Source organism: Populus nigra, chromosome 15 (assembly GCF_951802175.1).
Source record: "Populus nigra chromosome 15, ddPopNigr1.1, whole genome shotgun sequence".
NCBI lineage: Eukaryota > Viridiplantae > Streptophyta > Magnoliopsida > Malpighiales > Salicaceae > Populus > Populus nigra.
Window position 1 is genome coordinate 6956835 of NC_084866.1, and position 16589 is coordinate 6973423.

Consider the following 16589-nt stretch of genomic DNA (forward strand, 5'->3'; position numbering starts at 1 on the left):
TGTATAAGACAGATTATTATAAAACGTTGAGGGTTTTATTAATTTCACACTTTCAAATCTCAAAGAATATTAGTGGAGGGGGAATTAAATGTCTATATGCAAAGTGTAAAAATAAAGAGCTCCACTAATTAGATGCTGTGATGATGTGTCTTCTAAAAATAAGATACGTTGAGAATTTTTATGCTGGTTTGCATACGGAGAACCCTATATTCCTTACAAGACCATATTAGAAAGAATTGTTAGTTCAACATCTAGTTCTAGCAACATACATAAAGTTGTAAATGATAATAATAATCATTATAAAAGTATGGTGATGAATGCAATGAGAATAAATTGTGGTTATTCAAGTACTGAAAGTTCATAAGTGAATGAAATACCAAATATAGATGCAAGTAGGTTTTTTAAACTTTTGAAAGATTTCAATGAGCAATTAGTGGGTGGGTGTACAAATCACGGTAAATTATTGGTCATTGCATGAATGTTTACTATCAAGTTAAATTATAGTATGAGTGAGGTTAGTTATGATAGCATCATCAAATGAGAAAAAAAATTTATTTGAAGGGAATAAACTTTAAAAAAACTTATATGTTGTAAAATCCATGATAAAACCAACTGGTCTATAATATCAAAAAATTAATCTATGTCTAAATTTTTATATATTATACTAAGATGAAAATAAAGATTTAATCAAGTGCAAAATATATAGATATTTTTTATATAAATCCAATATTAATAGGAAAAAAGCACTTATCATATATAATATACAAAAATACTTCTTAATCGCTCATAGACTATAAAATTATTCATGTCTTCGAAGACAACACAGCAAATGATATTATATCATTCATGTACCGCGGAGGATGCTCCACGTACTCTAGCAAACGCCTTCTTTCCCAGATAGTTTACTTACCAATGACCAACTGCCAAGTATTTGCTCTATCTTACATCACTTCGTAAAAGAAAAAACAAGAAAGAAATGAAAACTCCCATCTCTAAGCCGCCAAAAGAATTTATGATGTGATGGACATTATGATAAATTAATTTCACCAGATCACTTGCTAGATGCCGTGCTTTATTTAGTATCGGATCAAAAAAGTTTCAGTATAACAGAATATTTAGGTGTCAATAATTAAAATAAAAATTAAAAATTAGATAATAAAAAAAAAACAACATGCATTGTTAGAGAATTGATTTGGAAAACAAACCAAATAAAATATCATGAATAAAATATCATGAAATGAGTATTATTCAGTCAATTAATTTAATTTAATTTAATTCTTTTTCAAATCCCCTTACAAAAACTAAATTCAATAAAAAAAATTCAAGATAATCTATGTCATTTTTAAAATCAATAAAAATCTCATAGAAAGCAAAAGGAAAACGAAGTCCAATCACTAATTAAATAAAAATTGAATGGAAAAAAAAGATCTAGGTTGACTCGCTGATTTAGTTTGAGTAATTTAAAGAAACCTCGCGCACCGTGAAAGCAATGACCTGGAAAGCAAACAAAATAAAATAATATGAAATGAGCATCTAATGCATATATTCAATCAATTAATTTAATTTAATAAAAAAAAAATTGTTTTTTTTAAATCTAAATTTAATAAAGACAAAAAAAACTTGTTATAACAGGTGACATTTTCAAAATCAGTAACAATTCTCATAGAATGAAAATAAAGGCCCAACCTCTAACTAAATAATCACTGAATAAAAAAAAAATCCTAGTTCAACCTGCCTAGCCGATTTGAGTTTTAAAATAACAGGTCTTATGATCTTCATATAAGAATGACCTTAAAAATATAATGAAATTTAAAAAAAAAGCTTAAAAAAAACAAGTAATCTTATGTGAACCTTCTAAATTCGGGTTAATCTCTCAAGCTGACAATTTATAAAATTCTAGACATGGCTTCAATTAAAAAGCTTAACACCCAACTAATTTATATTGAGGGATAAATTTAAAAAAAAATATAAATTTTAAAATATTTTCAATGTGAAAAAAAATAGCAATAAAAAAAGAAAAATCAAATTTGATAGAGAAGAAAGGCTAAAGGAGGATGGAATTGTAAGAAAAAAAAATCAATTTTAGAAATCATCTAAAAAATAATAATCAAAAGAATAAGGATCAAATCTGATACCTGAAAAGATTAAAAGGAGATGAAATTGCAAAAAGATTCAAGTTTGATAAATTACTCTAAATAAAACAAATAGAATCAATAGTACATGGACCAAACTTGAAGAAAAAAAAAATTTGAAGGACAATCATGAAAATTTGGAGAGCTAACACTAAAATCGAGGAGGAAAGAGGGGGGAAAAGTCATTGACACCAAATCAGAAACTTTTAGAGAACACGCACCGCCCAAAAGTTGAGGGGTTGCTGAGATGATTTTGTCATTGCTTGAAAGCTAGTGTTCAATCTCGAGATGATGTCACACACGTCGTCAAAATCTGGTAGATATTATTAAAGCACTAGCTTTTTTCATTTTTTTAATAATTTTTATTTTTATCAAATGACCATCTCACCCCTGATATAACATGATAATGACATGAAAACCATGATAAAAAAATGAAAACAACCTTAAACCCAAACCTAATATTTTTTAGTCATAGAGTAATAAAGTCAATTTAATGTGCTAAAAAAAAAGTCCTTGCTTTTGTTTTTGCAACAAGGTTAAATTAGTAATTTTATTGTTAAAAAGAAGAAGAAAAAGACTTATTTGCCCAAATTAATTTTAATAATGACCAATAATTCCATGAAAATGACAATAATACCCTAACTACCCAGGCAATTGATTTTTAAAATGAATGGCAAAATAGTAAAAACATTATTACAATTAACGGTAAACTATGTCTTGGACTTTAGTGGTTTGCTAATTCCTTTGAGGTTTTAATTTGTTAATATTCTTATTATTCTCTCTCTCTCTCTCTCTCTCTCTCTCTCATTCGAGCCCACTACTTCACTATTATATAGTACTTGGTTTAATAATTTATTCGTTTGGGGTCTAATTGTTCTTGATGCTTGATGATGTAATGGAAGGAATTAAAGATCATGAAATTGTTATTTTTTTATTAGTCAATTAAACTGAAACCGAACATGGAGGATTCCGAACACTTGTAGCTGGCAGCACATACAAGTCCAAGATTCGATTCAATTCGATTCGATTCTTATGATTTATCAAGAACCAATGCTTGTTAAGAGGATCTTTGAATTTGTTCCCACCGGATCGGAGCACTTATCATATGATTTTTGACTTCTTTGAATTATGGTATCCTTAGCTATCATAATTCAAATCTACCTTTAAGCTATGAGAATCAAAATGATTATAAATCTTTGAATTATGGTATCCTTGGCTTGGATTACGTGGGTTTAACCAAATAAACCAAGAAAGAAAATGGATTTAGCATTTATATGTAAAAACCCCAGCTATCATAAATGACTCGATGACCGATTTAAAAAAGAAAAGAATCTGGGTTATTGGGTTAATTACAAAGTCATTAATTAATCTAAATCAATAATTTTATTGAAATATTATTGTTTTTTTTTTAAAAAAAGAAGTTATTTTAAATTAAATTTAATTGGGTTAATCAGATCATTGAAAACAAATCAAGTCAACTATATTTCAATAGCTTCTGTTCCACTGGAAACCTAACACAGGTGAGGCTTTGAATTGTGAGTTTCTATATCAACTTTCTCGGTCGAGCCACTATTGTAAGAACTAATTGAGAATTATCCGCGCTACGAAACCAAAAGAAAAATGCATGGTAGATTACCATAATCTACTATCCATGAGGAATTAACAAGATGGGCTTGAGTCCATTACATTTCTGCAAGCAAATCTCTGTTGCTGGTTGCCCCAGAACTTGGATAGAAACCATCATAACTCTTCCCACCATATCAAGGACAGACAGATATCTATATATCTATATATATATATGAAATCTATACCAATTGTCAGGTTTCTAAATACCTTATCAGAAGTAAATTGTATAATCAACGGCATCCGTGCATTTCAACAACAGAAGTATCGTTTGCAGAAAACCAAATGGTCTGCAATACTCTTCTCATATCCCAAGCCAAATTGCAACTAGATATAAAAAATAAGAATAAAAAAAATAAAAACCCAGAAACTAGAGATACAGGCCCGTTATCAATCACATTCAACCTTTTTATTTGTTAACAAAAAATCAAGGGGTGATTTGCCAAAAACTCAAAAGAGGAGCGTGGCAAATGAATGTCAATAATGTCATCTAGTGCCTGCTATAGTTTGGCTGTATGGAACTCATTTGCACTTCACATTACTTTCCTCTATAAAACGTGTCACCTCATTTTACTCTAATCCTTTAGTTCAGATGAAAAACTAACCAAAACTATTCCCACAAGCCACCCCATTTCATGAACTTCTTAACTTCGTCATACAAAACTAGGTTGGCAGCAACACCAGTACTCCTAAACATATTTGAGACTGCCCTTCGATAGAAAGAAGCCACCCCCTCTGCCCTATAAATTTTCCTCCAGCATTCAAGTGTGCTGTTATACATTGGTTGTTCCAGGCCAGATTGCATCATCATCCGCCTTCGAACTGTATCCAGTGGATATGACATCAACCCAGCAGATGTTGTGACTGCCTGAGCCACCACCGAACGCTTCCACGGTGCCAATTCAGGTTCAGCTGCTTCTCCAGACAAAATCTCCTTCAACGTATCAAACCCACCAAATTATAGGCTCCTGTGAACAACCATTCCGTGCAGAGATGCAGGAAGGCCTCTATAAACTCCTCGTATCCCATCTTTATTGTATATGGTAGTCAGGAAATGGAAAATACCTCGAAATTGACGAACGTCAGTTCTACCAATGTCAGCAGTAAGGCGGGTGTGTGCTATCTCAAGTGTGTAGATTAAGATCAGTGTTGTACAGCCAGCTGCAGCACCTGCAATGAAGTTGGCAGGTGCACCAGACAGAATTGAACCGTTTTGATGGTTTTCATTACGCAAGATGTTTTTATAAAGATCCTGCAGAAGTAAGACTGACCATGAGATCATGGCAGCATAACACAAAATAGAGTGATCACTTCCTTTTATGCAACGTAATTACTAAAAAAAACCCAATTATTATCTTTATTTGCATCATTAGATTTGATCATGCCATGGACATTGACACTTTCTACTAGCTCAAATAGACTATTGATTTTCCATATCTTCAAAGTTCGAGTAGAAATCAGCCAGCTAAGCCAGACCAGTCCTATTTATCACATCTTGCAACCAACAAAAACTTTAGCGAGTGGTATGCAGCTTAACTGTCCGCATGCCCTAAGAAAAAAGCTTAAGCTCAGTTAGTGTCACCATGAGGTTTCAACATCATCACCAAGCCCTTAAAAGTTTAAATTTATGGGAAAATAAAGGTCAAAAACCAACCTAAGCATATCGATAAAAGGTTCTGTTTGGCCTTCAATGCATTCAATACCCCCATTAATTTATAAAGTTCATCTGTAATTCATTGAACTCTTTTTGCTCTACTTTTGTGTGGCAGAGTAGTTCTTGAATCTTCTTTTCTACAATCTTTCACAAACCAATGAATCTGAAATTGAGCTCCCACCATCTTATCTCTCAAAATTGTGTTCGTTTCATTCCTTGCAAAAGTTTCCTCTCAGATCTGAAATTTATACCTTCAAACTCATTCACCAAAAATTCAAAATCAATCCAACAGTTTCAGATGACATAATGATTCATGAAGTCAATGCATAGCCAGGAAGTCTCTAATTACTGGCAACATCAAAACCCTTCTTCAAGAAAATTGCTTAAAACCTTCTCCAAATTCAACTTTATCAAAATCCAGTTATCAACATTTTCACTAACAAGTCTTATATCCTCATTCCCCACTAGCAGCAGTCAGTTGCAAAGAACCTTTCTCATCAACTTCTATCAGCTAACGCCATATCTTCTGATAAATAACCCTCCTATTTTTGTTCAAACTACATCATGAAAAAACACAAATTAGAATAAAGAACCATCCTTTACATCAAGAACCATCACAAATAATAATAATAAAAAAATAAAAACCAAGACACTGAATAACAAATCTACCCACTACTCACACAGACACAATTCATCAAACACCGTAACCTCAAACCAGAAACTAAAAATAAACCAACTAAAATCGCCTTAAGAGAGAAATTAAGAGCAACAGAAGGGTAATATCTAATCACACTACTGTCATTGCCTCTCCAAAGCGAAAGAATCCCAACATAAAATATTATAGATGATATTGTTTAATTTTTTGACAATTCATTTTTATTTTTAAAGTTTTATTTTAGATGATTTGATTCTAATTTAAAACTAATTACTTCTGATTTTTTAGTCAAGTATAGAGTTGAAAAAATAAAAATCAAAATGAAAAGGGTATTAAACATGGGTGGCATGCTATAAATTTCGAGAAATATACATTTTAGTTTTCTAACTTTAAAAATAACGTAAATTATATGATTTTGGTGCCTCAATTTTTTTTTCAATTTAATTTTGGTATTTAAGTTCTTTTTAGTTATTTTTTAGTTCCTGATTAAAAAAAGAGAGAAAGAGGTTGTTAGATTTTGATAGTAGAGAAAGAAATATCATTGACATCGATTTAAACTGCCAAAATAATTGATGTTTGTACAAATGATTCTATTTGATGATGGGAGTTCATATTAGGTGTTTTTTTTTTAATTTTAAAGTTAGTGAAAAAACAGATCTGAGCTTGATTTGACTTTTGGTTTCGAGTTGATTTCGATTTTTGGAATAGTTTTTTGGTTTTTCTGATGTCATGGATAGGTTTATCATGATTTTTAAGGTGTTTTGGGCCAAAAATAGGGTGAAAATGGGTTTTGGGTCAAGAAAAACTTAAGCACTGATTTTTCATCTACTATAGTATCCAAAATCTGGGAAAATTAGATGACACATCGTCTAAATTTTTTTTCAAAAATAATTTGAGCAGGCGACATGTCACCCGCCCCAATTGCAACAAAAAAAATATAAGGTCCAGTCGCACAGGTCTGCCCTAATGAAATGGGCCAGGCAAGCTAGGCTAGCTTGCTAGGCTAAATAGCGCTTGACCTTTGTTTTTTTTTTCTAATTCTTTTTTTAAATTAAAACTTTTTATATGGTTTTTTTATTATTTTTTTTATATTTATATTAATTCCATTCTCTCTTTTATTTTGTTTAGAGAATCTTTTTAAGTTGGATTTGTTTTTTGTTATGCATTTGAATTTTAAAGGGTTTTTCTAATTCATTTACTGTTTAATCTTTTATATAAATGAATTTTATTTTAAAAATAAAAAATTATTTTCAAATAATATTTTTAATATGTGCGAAGATAGTGTTTTCTCCCTTTTTATTTTAATTTTCTTCTTCCACTGAGGATTGAGAGTTTTTCAAGTCAAGTCTATGATTGGTGTAAGTTATTTTTCCTGGTGTGGTCTAATTGTAGCTCTTAATTTTATAGATGAGCCATAAGGAGAATTTGGGGTGGGGTTCTTTGGCAGTTGCCTTATTTTTCCTTCAAATCCAAGACCTAGTATGTTTGGTCATAATAAGTTCAATAATATAAGAATAAAATTAGGTCTGCATTTATTTTAAAATATCTACTAATACGTTTTGTGACATCAAACATATCTTTTAAACTATATATCGAATCAAGATGAAATTTTATAAAAAGATACTAGATATATGAAATTATATTTTGATAAACTTTAAGGTCAAATTAAGTTTGAGAACATATTATTTTAAAGGATTGAAATTAATAGACGAATCTTATCAAATTTATCAAACTAAATATTTGTGTACTGTTTGGAACATATCTAGATCTACAAGTAAGATTTTGTTGTGATTTAAGTTGGCTCGGAAACTAGGGATCTCAAGATTTTCAACCATATATGATAGGCCCGCTAATTTATCCAAAAAAAAAAGAACAACGTATTTGAAGTCATGACTGAAATCTACCAAGAATGTATGAAAATTAAAAATTCTAGCTACATAGAGGAATTTTATCGTGAAAACTTTGTTTTTATGATTCTATTTTATTTATTTATTTATTTAATATTGAATAAATATTTTTAATTTGGGTTTATTCTGACCCATTAAACATTGTTTAGAAATTTACTAAATGATTTATCGGCCCTATGCTACGGGTTAAGTCAAATTTTTCTTGAACGTAAAAAAAATATTCAAATGTTCCTAATGTTTTTTTTCCTAACAGAAAAAAATTAAATCATGTGAGGATTTACCCAATGTAATCTGGTTAATTTTATTGGTTAGAAACAACTCATACAAACTGTAAAAACAAATTTTAACTAAACAAAATTTCAAAATGATATCTTTTCTTAATATTAAAATAACAACATATTGGATTAACCTTGGACAACCCAGGTTAACATGTTAAATTAATAACCTGAGTTATGAGACTATGATAACCTTATAGAAAGCAAATCAAAATAAATTATTAAGCCTAATTTCCAATCAACCTAGTATTGAAGGATGAAATTGAAAAAAAAATCAATAAAAAAGGATCTAAAAAAACAACTCGGGTTAACATGTCAAACTTGCAACCCGAATTATAAGACCGAGATAATCTCATGAAAAATAAATTAAAACAAATTATAAATTCCAATCCTTAACCAGCCCAATATTGAAGGATGAGATTAAAAAAAGAAACCAATTAAAAAAATAACATGAAAACAACTTGAGTTAATCCATCAAACTCATGACTCGAGTCATCAGATTGAAATAACTTTATAGAAAAAAAAAAGCCAATTTAACTTGTTTTAACCATTAAACACTATTACCGAGTCATGAGACCATGATAACCTAATGAAAAACAAACCATAAAGCCTAAAGGGAGTCAATTAAAAAAGAGAGAAAAAAATATGTCAATTAGGTTAAAAATAGATTATGAAGTTCAATTCTTAACCAATACAAACTTGAATGAAAATGAGATCAATATAACCTGATTTAACTAGGGTTAAAATACCAAAACTCGTGATCTTGATCTTAAGACTAAGATATTCTCATAAAAAATAAATCAAAATAGATTATGAAACTCAATTCCCAACCGGTCCAATGTTGAATGATAAAATTAAAAAAAAATCAATTAAATAAAATATAGAAAAAAAAACAACCTAAGTTAACTCGGGTTAATCCGTTAAGTATTATTCTCGTGTCATGAGATTATGATAATCTAATGAAAAGTAAACAAAATAAATTATGAAGTTTAATTCTCAATCAAATTAATATTAAATGATGAAATTAGAAGAAAAAAACTAATTAAGAAAAAATATTTGAATCAACTGAATTAACCTGTCAAACCTGAGATCCATTTCATGAAAATATGATAACTAAATAGAAAAAAAATTAATATTTAAAAACTGTGCATTCTTTACTGTGCATAATTAAGTATAAATAATAATAATAATAATGCGGCTCACGTGTATCCTATATATATATATATATATATATATATATATATAGACCTAGAATTTTTGGATTTTTCGTCTTGTACGCAAGCAAGGGAATCTTAGGCAAATAATATATATAATGCAAGTGACTGGTGTTGTGATTTCACTTGATGGGAATTTAGCAGTTACAGCACAGTAACCCATCGATATATATATGTGCTTTTAATTGTTTCATTTTTGAAAGATAGAATTTTTTAATAATAAAAGAAAAACTCCCATAGACTTTAGTCTTGTTGCTGTTCTTCTAAGACTCTCTCTCTCTCTCTCTCTCCCCCATAGATTTCTGAAAGTTTCAATCCAACTCTTCCCTAAGAGATGACATCTAAAGCTGAATCAACTTCCAAAGTCAATGCATCTTGCAGCTTTTTATGATCTTGCATCAACAAAAAGAACATGAATGAGAAAGGAAAAAAAATAGAAATATGATAACCATTATATTATATTTTGGAATTTACAAGTTTATATATAAAACTATAAATCCTCACTTTAACACGCCAAACAAGTCAACAAAAATATTTGATTTATTTATAAGATTATTATTATATTATATTTAATGACTACATTACCTTTATATTAAATATTATAATTTTTCCATCAAATAAAAAAAAAAGCCATTGAAACTCTTTCTATACCTTCTTTTCTTACCCTTCATCCAAACTATTTTGTGACAAGTGAGATTTGGTGTGTGAAAATCTTAACATATAAATTCATAATTTGATAAAAATAAAACCATAAAGTTTTTTTTTAAAAAAAAAAAACCTAGTTGGTGAAACCCTTTCTTTTCTACCCTAGTTGTTGAAACCCATGTTGTCAAAAATCACAATATACAACCATGAAGGGTATAGTTCAACTGATCAAACTCTAAATTTACTTTGTAGAATCACTAATTTAAATGCCACAAACCTCAAGGCCCCTAAAAGCTTACGTGATCGTTAACTTCAGAGTCTCAGGGAATTAATTCACGTTCATATAAACTAACCCTTGGTTAACAAAAAAGAAAAAAAAACAATTCAAAATATGCCAATGCGATATTAGACAATGGCTTCTCAAAAATCACTGAATTTGCATGCTTAGCATCAACAAGCTATGTTGTTCAATCAGTTCAGCAAGCAAGAAGACAAAGGAAAGGGAATCTCAGACACGAATTACTTAAGGTAATCTCATATATGAATTACTTGTTATGGCCTAGATTTTGCATTTTTTTTCATATTTTCTTCTCATGACATGAACTACTTAAGAGAATCTCTGAAAAATAACAAAAAAAAAAGCACAAAAAGAGAAACTTTAACAACAAGAAATGGCATCAATCAACTCAATCAATAGCAGTAGCAAGATGTTGGGTATGAAAATGAGAGGTGTGGTTGACCATCACTATCTTGTTTTGCAGTACCAGCAACTAGCGAGGCAAGAACAACAGGGAGTAAAGCAACAATGCTCTTAAATTTAGGAGAGACAACAATTGAAGACAAATTAGCAAGAACTCACAATTTTGGATTTCCTAAAAAATTATTTTTTTAATTCAATATAAAAAAATAAAAAACTCGAAAAAAAAATTGGCAATTGGGAAGAGCAAGCCAATAAGGTTTTCAAATGCATGGAGGAATTAAACTGAGATTTTAAAAAACAATCAAGAACCCAATTATACTCAAGATTGAAAAATAATACAGATGCAAGATCAAATTAAATGATTATTGAATAAATTTGTATAAAATTTAATCTAAAGATTTAATTAGACTTTTAATAGGCTAATTTGATTTAATCATGAGCTCAATTAAAAATTTAATTAAGTTTAAGAATTCATTTGAGTCAAATTAAAAGAATTAATTAAGTGCAATGCCTAATTAATGGGTCAACTTAATTTTATTAGAGACTTAATTGATGAAAAATAAAGTTTGAAAGCCTAATTTGAGTTTAATTAAGAAGATTGGATTTTCAGATGATCAAATTTAATTTTTCCAAGCTCATTTAGAGGAAATCAGGGACAAAATTGCAAGATAGTAAAAGTTTGAAGATCAATTAAGAGTCAAATTAAAGAGAATTAGAACCAATGACCTTTTTGTAAAAGGTGTGAATTTGACGAACCAATTCAACCGAAAACAAGTGTAAAATTAAAGAAATTAGAAGTTTGAAAATCAATTAGAGATGAAATTAAAAATATCGAAGATCGAGAACCAAGATAAAAAAAGATGCTAAACTCAAGGGATCATTTTAAAACCTGGAAGGAGTGAAATTGAATTGCTTTTTAAAATCAAAATTCAATTGGAGACTTAATTGAATAAATTAAAAATTAGGGGTTGAAATTAGTAAGGAATTAATGACCTAATTCAAATTTAAAAAACTAAAAAACAACATCGTTTCCTTTAAATAAAACAATGAGTTTTAATGTTGTTTTGACCAAAACGATATCATGTTAAAAAAATACTGTATTTTTATTTTATTTTTTTATAAATAGATGTGAATTTCATGGAACAAAGAAGGGGTTGGATTATTTTTTTTTTTATTGGGACAAAACCAATAGAATATTAATTGATTTAGGGGAAGTGAAAGAAAAAAGTTTAGGACAGCGCCTTTATGTGTCTAAATTTGATACGAAAAGGGGATAATAGGCAGGATGCTGAATTATTTTAATAAGATTGGGCCAGGATATATGTAACCACAGACGGTGGTTTTACTATTTTCTTCGTGTGCTGTAGATTATGGATAATTTGAACGTATTTCTAAGACCCAAATCCCACTTTGCAAGTCATAATAGCTTCGGTAATTTACGAGGTAAGTAATGCATGTCTGTTTTGGACATCTCCGACACAACTTCTAAACCAGTGCCCTTTGAATCTCTAAATTATTGACCTCTTCTATGGTTCCCTTGATTGGTAAAGCCCACCACTGTGCTCAGCGAGCGGCCTTCGTTGTACTATTTATTGACAAAAAGAAACACTGACAATGTCATCACGTTGAATTGTTACTATAATTCTTTCAGAAAACTGAGCGACGCCCTGTGGTTTTACAGTTTTGCAGAGAGGGTAGTCTTATGATCAGTAACAATCACAACCCAGCAAGAATGAGACCAGCCAATTCAATTATTTTGCAGCAATAATTAGCAAGAAGTAGGTACGTGATTTTGAATGATGGATGTGGATCAAATTTGAAGTATCAAGTCCCTTAACAATTCAAAGAATACCAGAATTTCAACCAATGTTGCGAAGGTGAAAAGAGCCCTCACTGTACATCAGCAGAATCTAACAATGTTTGAAGTAAACAACAACAACCTATGTCTATGATATGACCCCAAATATGAAGACATGGGTCTTTTATGAATACAGTCAAACCATTTCAGGCCTATAAATCCAATCTGCGTCTTGGTTACTTACTGGTATCCTATTATTTGTGGTTTTAAGTTTCACTGGGAGCTTGTTTTTCAACTGTGGTTGTTGCAGCCCCATAGATAATTTAATAGACAGCTCCTTGGCATAAATTGGAACTATCTAAATAAACACTTGGAAGATTTAAATCTTCCAAGCAATATCCTAAATGTAGCAATTGAAATGCATATTGGAGATAAGAGCTTCCTAAAAATATTAGACTAATATGCTAGAAGAATAAACAAGGATTACAACAAGTGTTTTTACAATTGCAACAAAGGCGCACCTTCGGACATTCGGGACAAGAGCATGTCCAACCGCTACAAGAGCAATCTGGGCATGCAGGTAATTGACAAATGCAGCAGCTGTTCCTGCTGCATGAGATCTTTCTACAGCAATGGGATCTAGGACGTGGACAAGAGCAACACCACCGCCACTTTAGAGTTGGGCAGCTGATACAGGAAGAGCAGTTACATAGATTACATTCACAGCAGCTTGGACATTCTAGATGAAGAGAGCAGCCCGAAGAACAGCAGCAACAAATCCATGAGAAGTTAAAACAGCGTATTCCCCTGCATGCGACAGAGGAAATCGCATTATTTGTGACAGTGTCAAGTCATGCAAAGAAGAGAAACTAGTTGGTTATATTTATGCAAGAATGGATTCAAGGCCTAAGGCCTGCCTTTTCGACTGCATTTTGCTTTATGCTATGATTGCATCACTAAACAAGACATTAAGTTCATAATAGAACATTAAATACATTAATTACAAGAGTTAAGTTTTATAAGTTGTCAAATAAAGAATTTTATGGAACATCAAGCCAACCAAAAGAATTCAGAATGAGGATTATGCAAACACCTATTATAGGTATCAATTTGAGATACAGAAACACGAGACAAAAGGACAAGAAACTGTACCATAGCCACTTCCAGAACCGACAAGACCTTCGTTTTTTCCGACTTCTGTTTAAAAGATGAAAAAAATAAAATAAAAATAAGACTGCTGTTCCTCTTCAAAAACAGAAAGCAAAGTTTTGGTGACAAATGGAACTGTTCTTACGTTGGAATCAAAGGATCTGAGTTTGCCATGACAAAGTCAGTGACCCTGCAGCATATTATTTAAATTAATTCTAATTAGCTGATAATTGAACAGAATCTATAGCTAGTTCATATAAATTTGTGCATAAAAATTGGGTACACATGAAGCTATGCAAGGTAATTGTAAACTGACGTACTCTTTGCAGGATGTAGATGCAGGCTGGAGGCCTTGAATAGATTTTAGTTCCTCCTGCTCAAATTGAAATTGCCAATTCATTATATTTGCTTAAGCATATCAGAGAAGAAGTTCTTTTTACCACATCCAATCTATCTGCACATAAACTTCATGAAATAAATTGGGTGGTAGGGAGCCAGCTACAGATTTTAATGACTGCTCATCTTTTATCATATTACACAGGTAACTCTATCGTCAGCAAAACCTCTTAGAGGGTGTCAAATTAGACCAGGCTAAGATTCAAAATTGAATAAATCTCTAAAACAGGAATAAATAATCACTTGCAGATCAAGTTCAGCTTGTGGTTTGGGTTGAAATAGACTACTGCCAATCAGTGTGATTGGTTGCTACAACTTCTGCGGTGCAAATATTATGCAGAACACAGAACGTCCACCAATAATCCTGCATCTAATTAGACCCGGCAGAGGCCCTCGACCCAGAAACAAGTTGAAAAGGTAACAGTTCTAAAAAACACTTGATCACTGGCAAGTGGGCTTCAGCCACATAATGAACAGTGAATATAAGACACTCTGCAGAATGCATTCAAGAAGCAAGATTTGCTTCAAGTTTCAGGTTAGGTACAGCAGCAACAATAACAAGTTTTAGTTTTTTCTTTTCTTTTTTTGAACAATTACAATCCATCAACAAATTCCATCACAAGCTACCAGTCAAGTACTCGTGCATCTAGGCTAAGGCACAACCAACCCAAAAAAAAAAAGCCCAAATTTCATCCTTCAGCTACCTGCAGTACTTGGTTGTTTATCATGTTTTTTAAAATTTGAATACTCGCAACCAGAAGGATTGTGCCTCCAAAAATTTCACTATAAAAAGAAGGTTCAGTCCAATTTTCTACGGTTGATGAGAAGTACTTGGACAACAGCTAACCAATAAAACACATGTTAAGCTCGTTTCAACCTCTCTTTCTAGTTCCTCATCTATTTAATTGTTTTGATACTATCACTTCAAGTTCTCAATTTCACTACATTTCAAATCCACTAAGATTTAGCATGAAGAAATGAAAGAAACCAAAACTCGGCATTCAATAAGATGGGGGGGAAAAAGAAGAGCACAGAACAATAGCAGATTTAAGACCCACCTCTAAAAAACCAATCTCTCTCTCAAGCATCTGCACTTTAGCCATTTCCCTGCGCTTCCCATACAAATCTGGATACTCTCGCGGTGACTTTGGACAAGGCGAGGGTAATGACGGTACAGAGGTCGTAGCAGGAGCCATTGCTCTCTTAATTTATTTATTTTCAACACTCACGTGTCATGAAACTACCGAGCAGAAAAAAGAAAGAAGAAGAAGAGCCAAGAAAAGCAAGAGGAAAGCAAGAACGGTACTGCTGGTGAAGGAGGTGTGAAAAAGAAACTACATCTAGCAATAGCATAGGAAGTGGAAATATAGTAAGGCGACAAACATGAAGCGGGCAAGTAATGTCAGGTGTGAATGCTGTAATCGTACTATAGCTTAAAAAAAAGAAGAAAAGAGTTTATTATTCCAGAGGGAGGGAGAGTAATTACGTGACCTGACAAGGATAATTACAATACCCAGAAAAGAAAAGCAAGGAAGCGGCAAGCAAGAGACTGAAACAATTGCAGATTTGGTACATGGGTGAATAGTAGTTGCACCAGATTGATCCGATTGTTGATAGTTATCATTTTCACAGAGAGAGAGACCATGCATGTGGGGAGATAGAGCTATGCATCCGAAGACAACCGTTGTGCGTGCGTGCGTGCCCATAAATCATCATGATAATGGTAAGTAAAGTCGGCAGTGGAAAAAGCCGGCGAACAAGTCTCTGTATACAACAGCCCCTCCCATAAACAACAAGTCCGTGTAATAAAAGTAAAAGGCTACTTCTTACCGCCACTGCCACCTGTTTCTCTTTTCTTTTTACCCGAGTATCGTATAAAGGTCATGTTTGGGGTTCGGATAGTAATTGTCTATTTTTTATTTAAAAATATATTAATATAGTTTTGCAAATCAAAACTATTAAAAAACAGGAAAAAAAAAATTTAAATCTTAACAAAAACACCGCCGCGTAGTAGAAAACATTACAGAACAAGTCTTTCTCTCTGCCTCTCGTGCGTGTGCTTGTGTAATATTTTCTGAGTCCGAGAGAGCGTCGCTGGAAGAGGTGGTCGATGTGCAGAGAGTGAGAAGCGAGGAGCACGATGTGTATGGCAAGTACCTGAGATGACACGTGATGGCTGCGTAGGAGAGAGAGGGAGAGACGGGGTATTTTACTAAGAAGCCGCATTTGTTTTGTGTTTTGGGCGGAGGGAGGGGAGTGAGAGAGTGTTAAGAAACGTTACACACCTTCTTTTTTAAAAAAAAAAAAAAAAAGTCATACACTTCATACTGTAATATTATAGTATTTAACTTAATAGGTGGCCAGAATTTTTTTAATGCAAAAAAATAATTTTCAAATAATAATAATTCAAGATAAATATGGTAAAATTTACTAAAACATGA

General features: G+C 31.6%; 1 protein-coding gene and 1 pseudogene across 1 annotated transcript; both read right to left on the reverse strand.

Moving 5' to 3' along the window:
- Nucleotides 1-4234: 4234 nt before the first annotated feature.
- Nucleotides 4235-5766, reverse strand: LOC133673792 (probable ADP,ATP carrier protein At5g56450; annotated as a pseudogene).
- A 7175-nt stretch (nt 5767-12941) lies between these two features.
- Nucleotides 12942-15971, reverse strand: LOC133673671 (guanine nucleotide-binding protein subunit gamma 3-like). Its single transcript, XM_062094520.1, has 5 exons — nt 15207-15971; nt 14073-14125; nt 13898-13942; nt 13756-13800; nt 12942-13410 (listed from the first exon to the last, which is right to left on the reverse strand). Exons 1-5 carry the CDS (start codon nt 15342-15344, stop codon nt 13068-13070), a joined length of 624 nt encoding a protein of 207 aa, XP_061950504.1. The 5' UTR covers nt 15345-15971; the 3' UTR covers nt 12942-13067.
- Nucleotides 15972-16589: the final 618 nt, after the last annotated feature.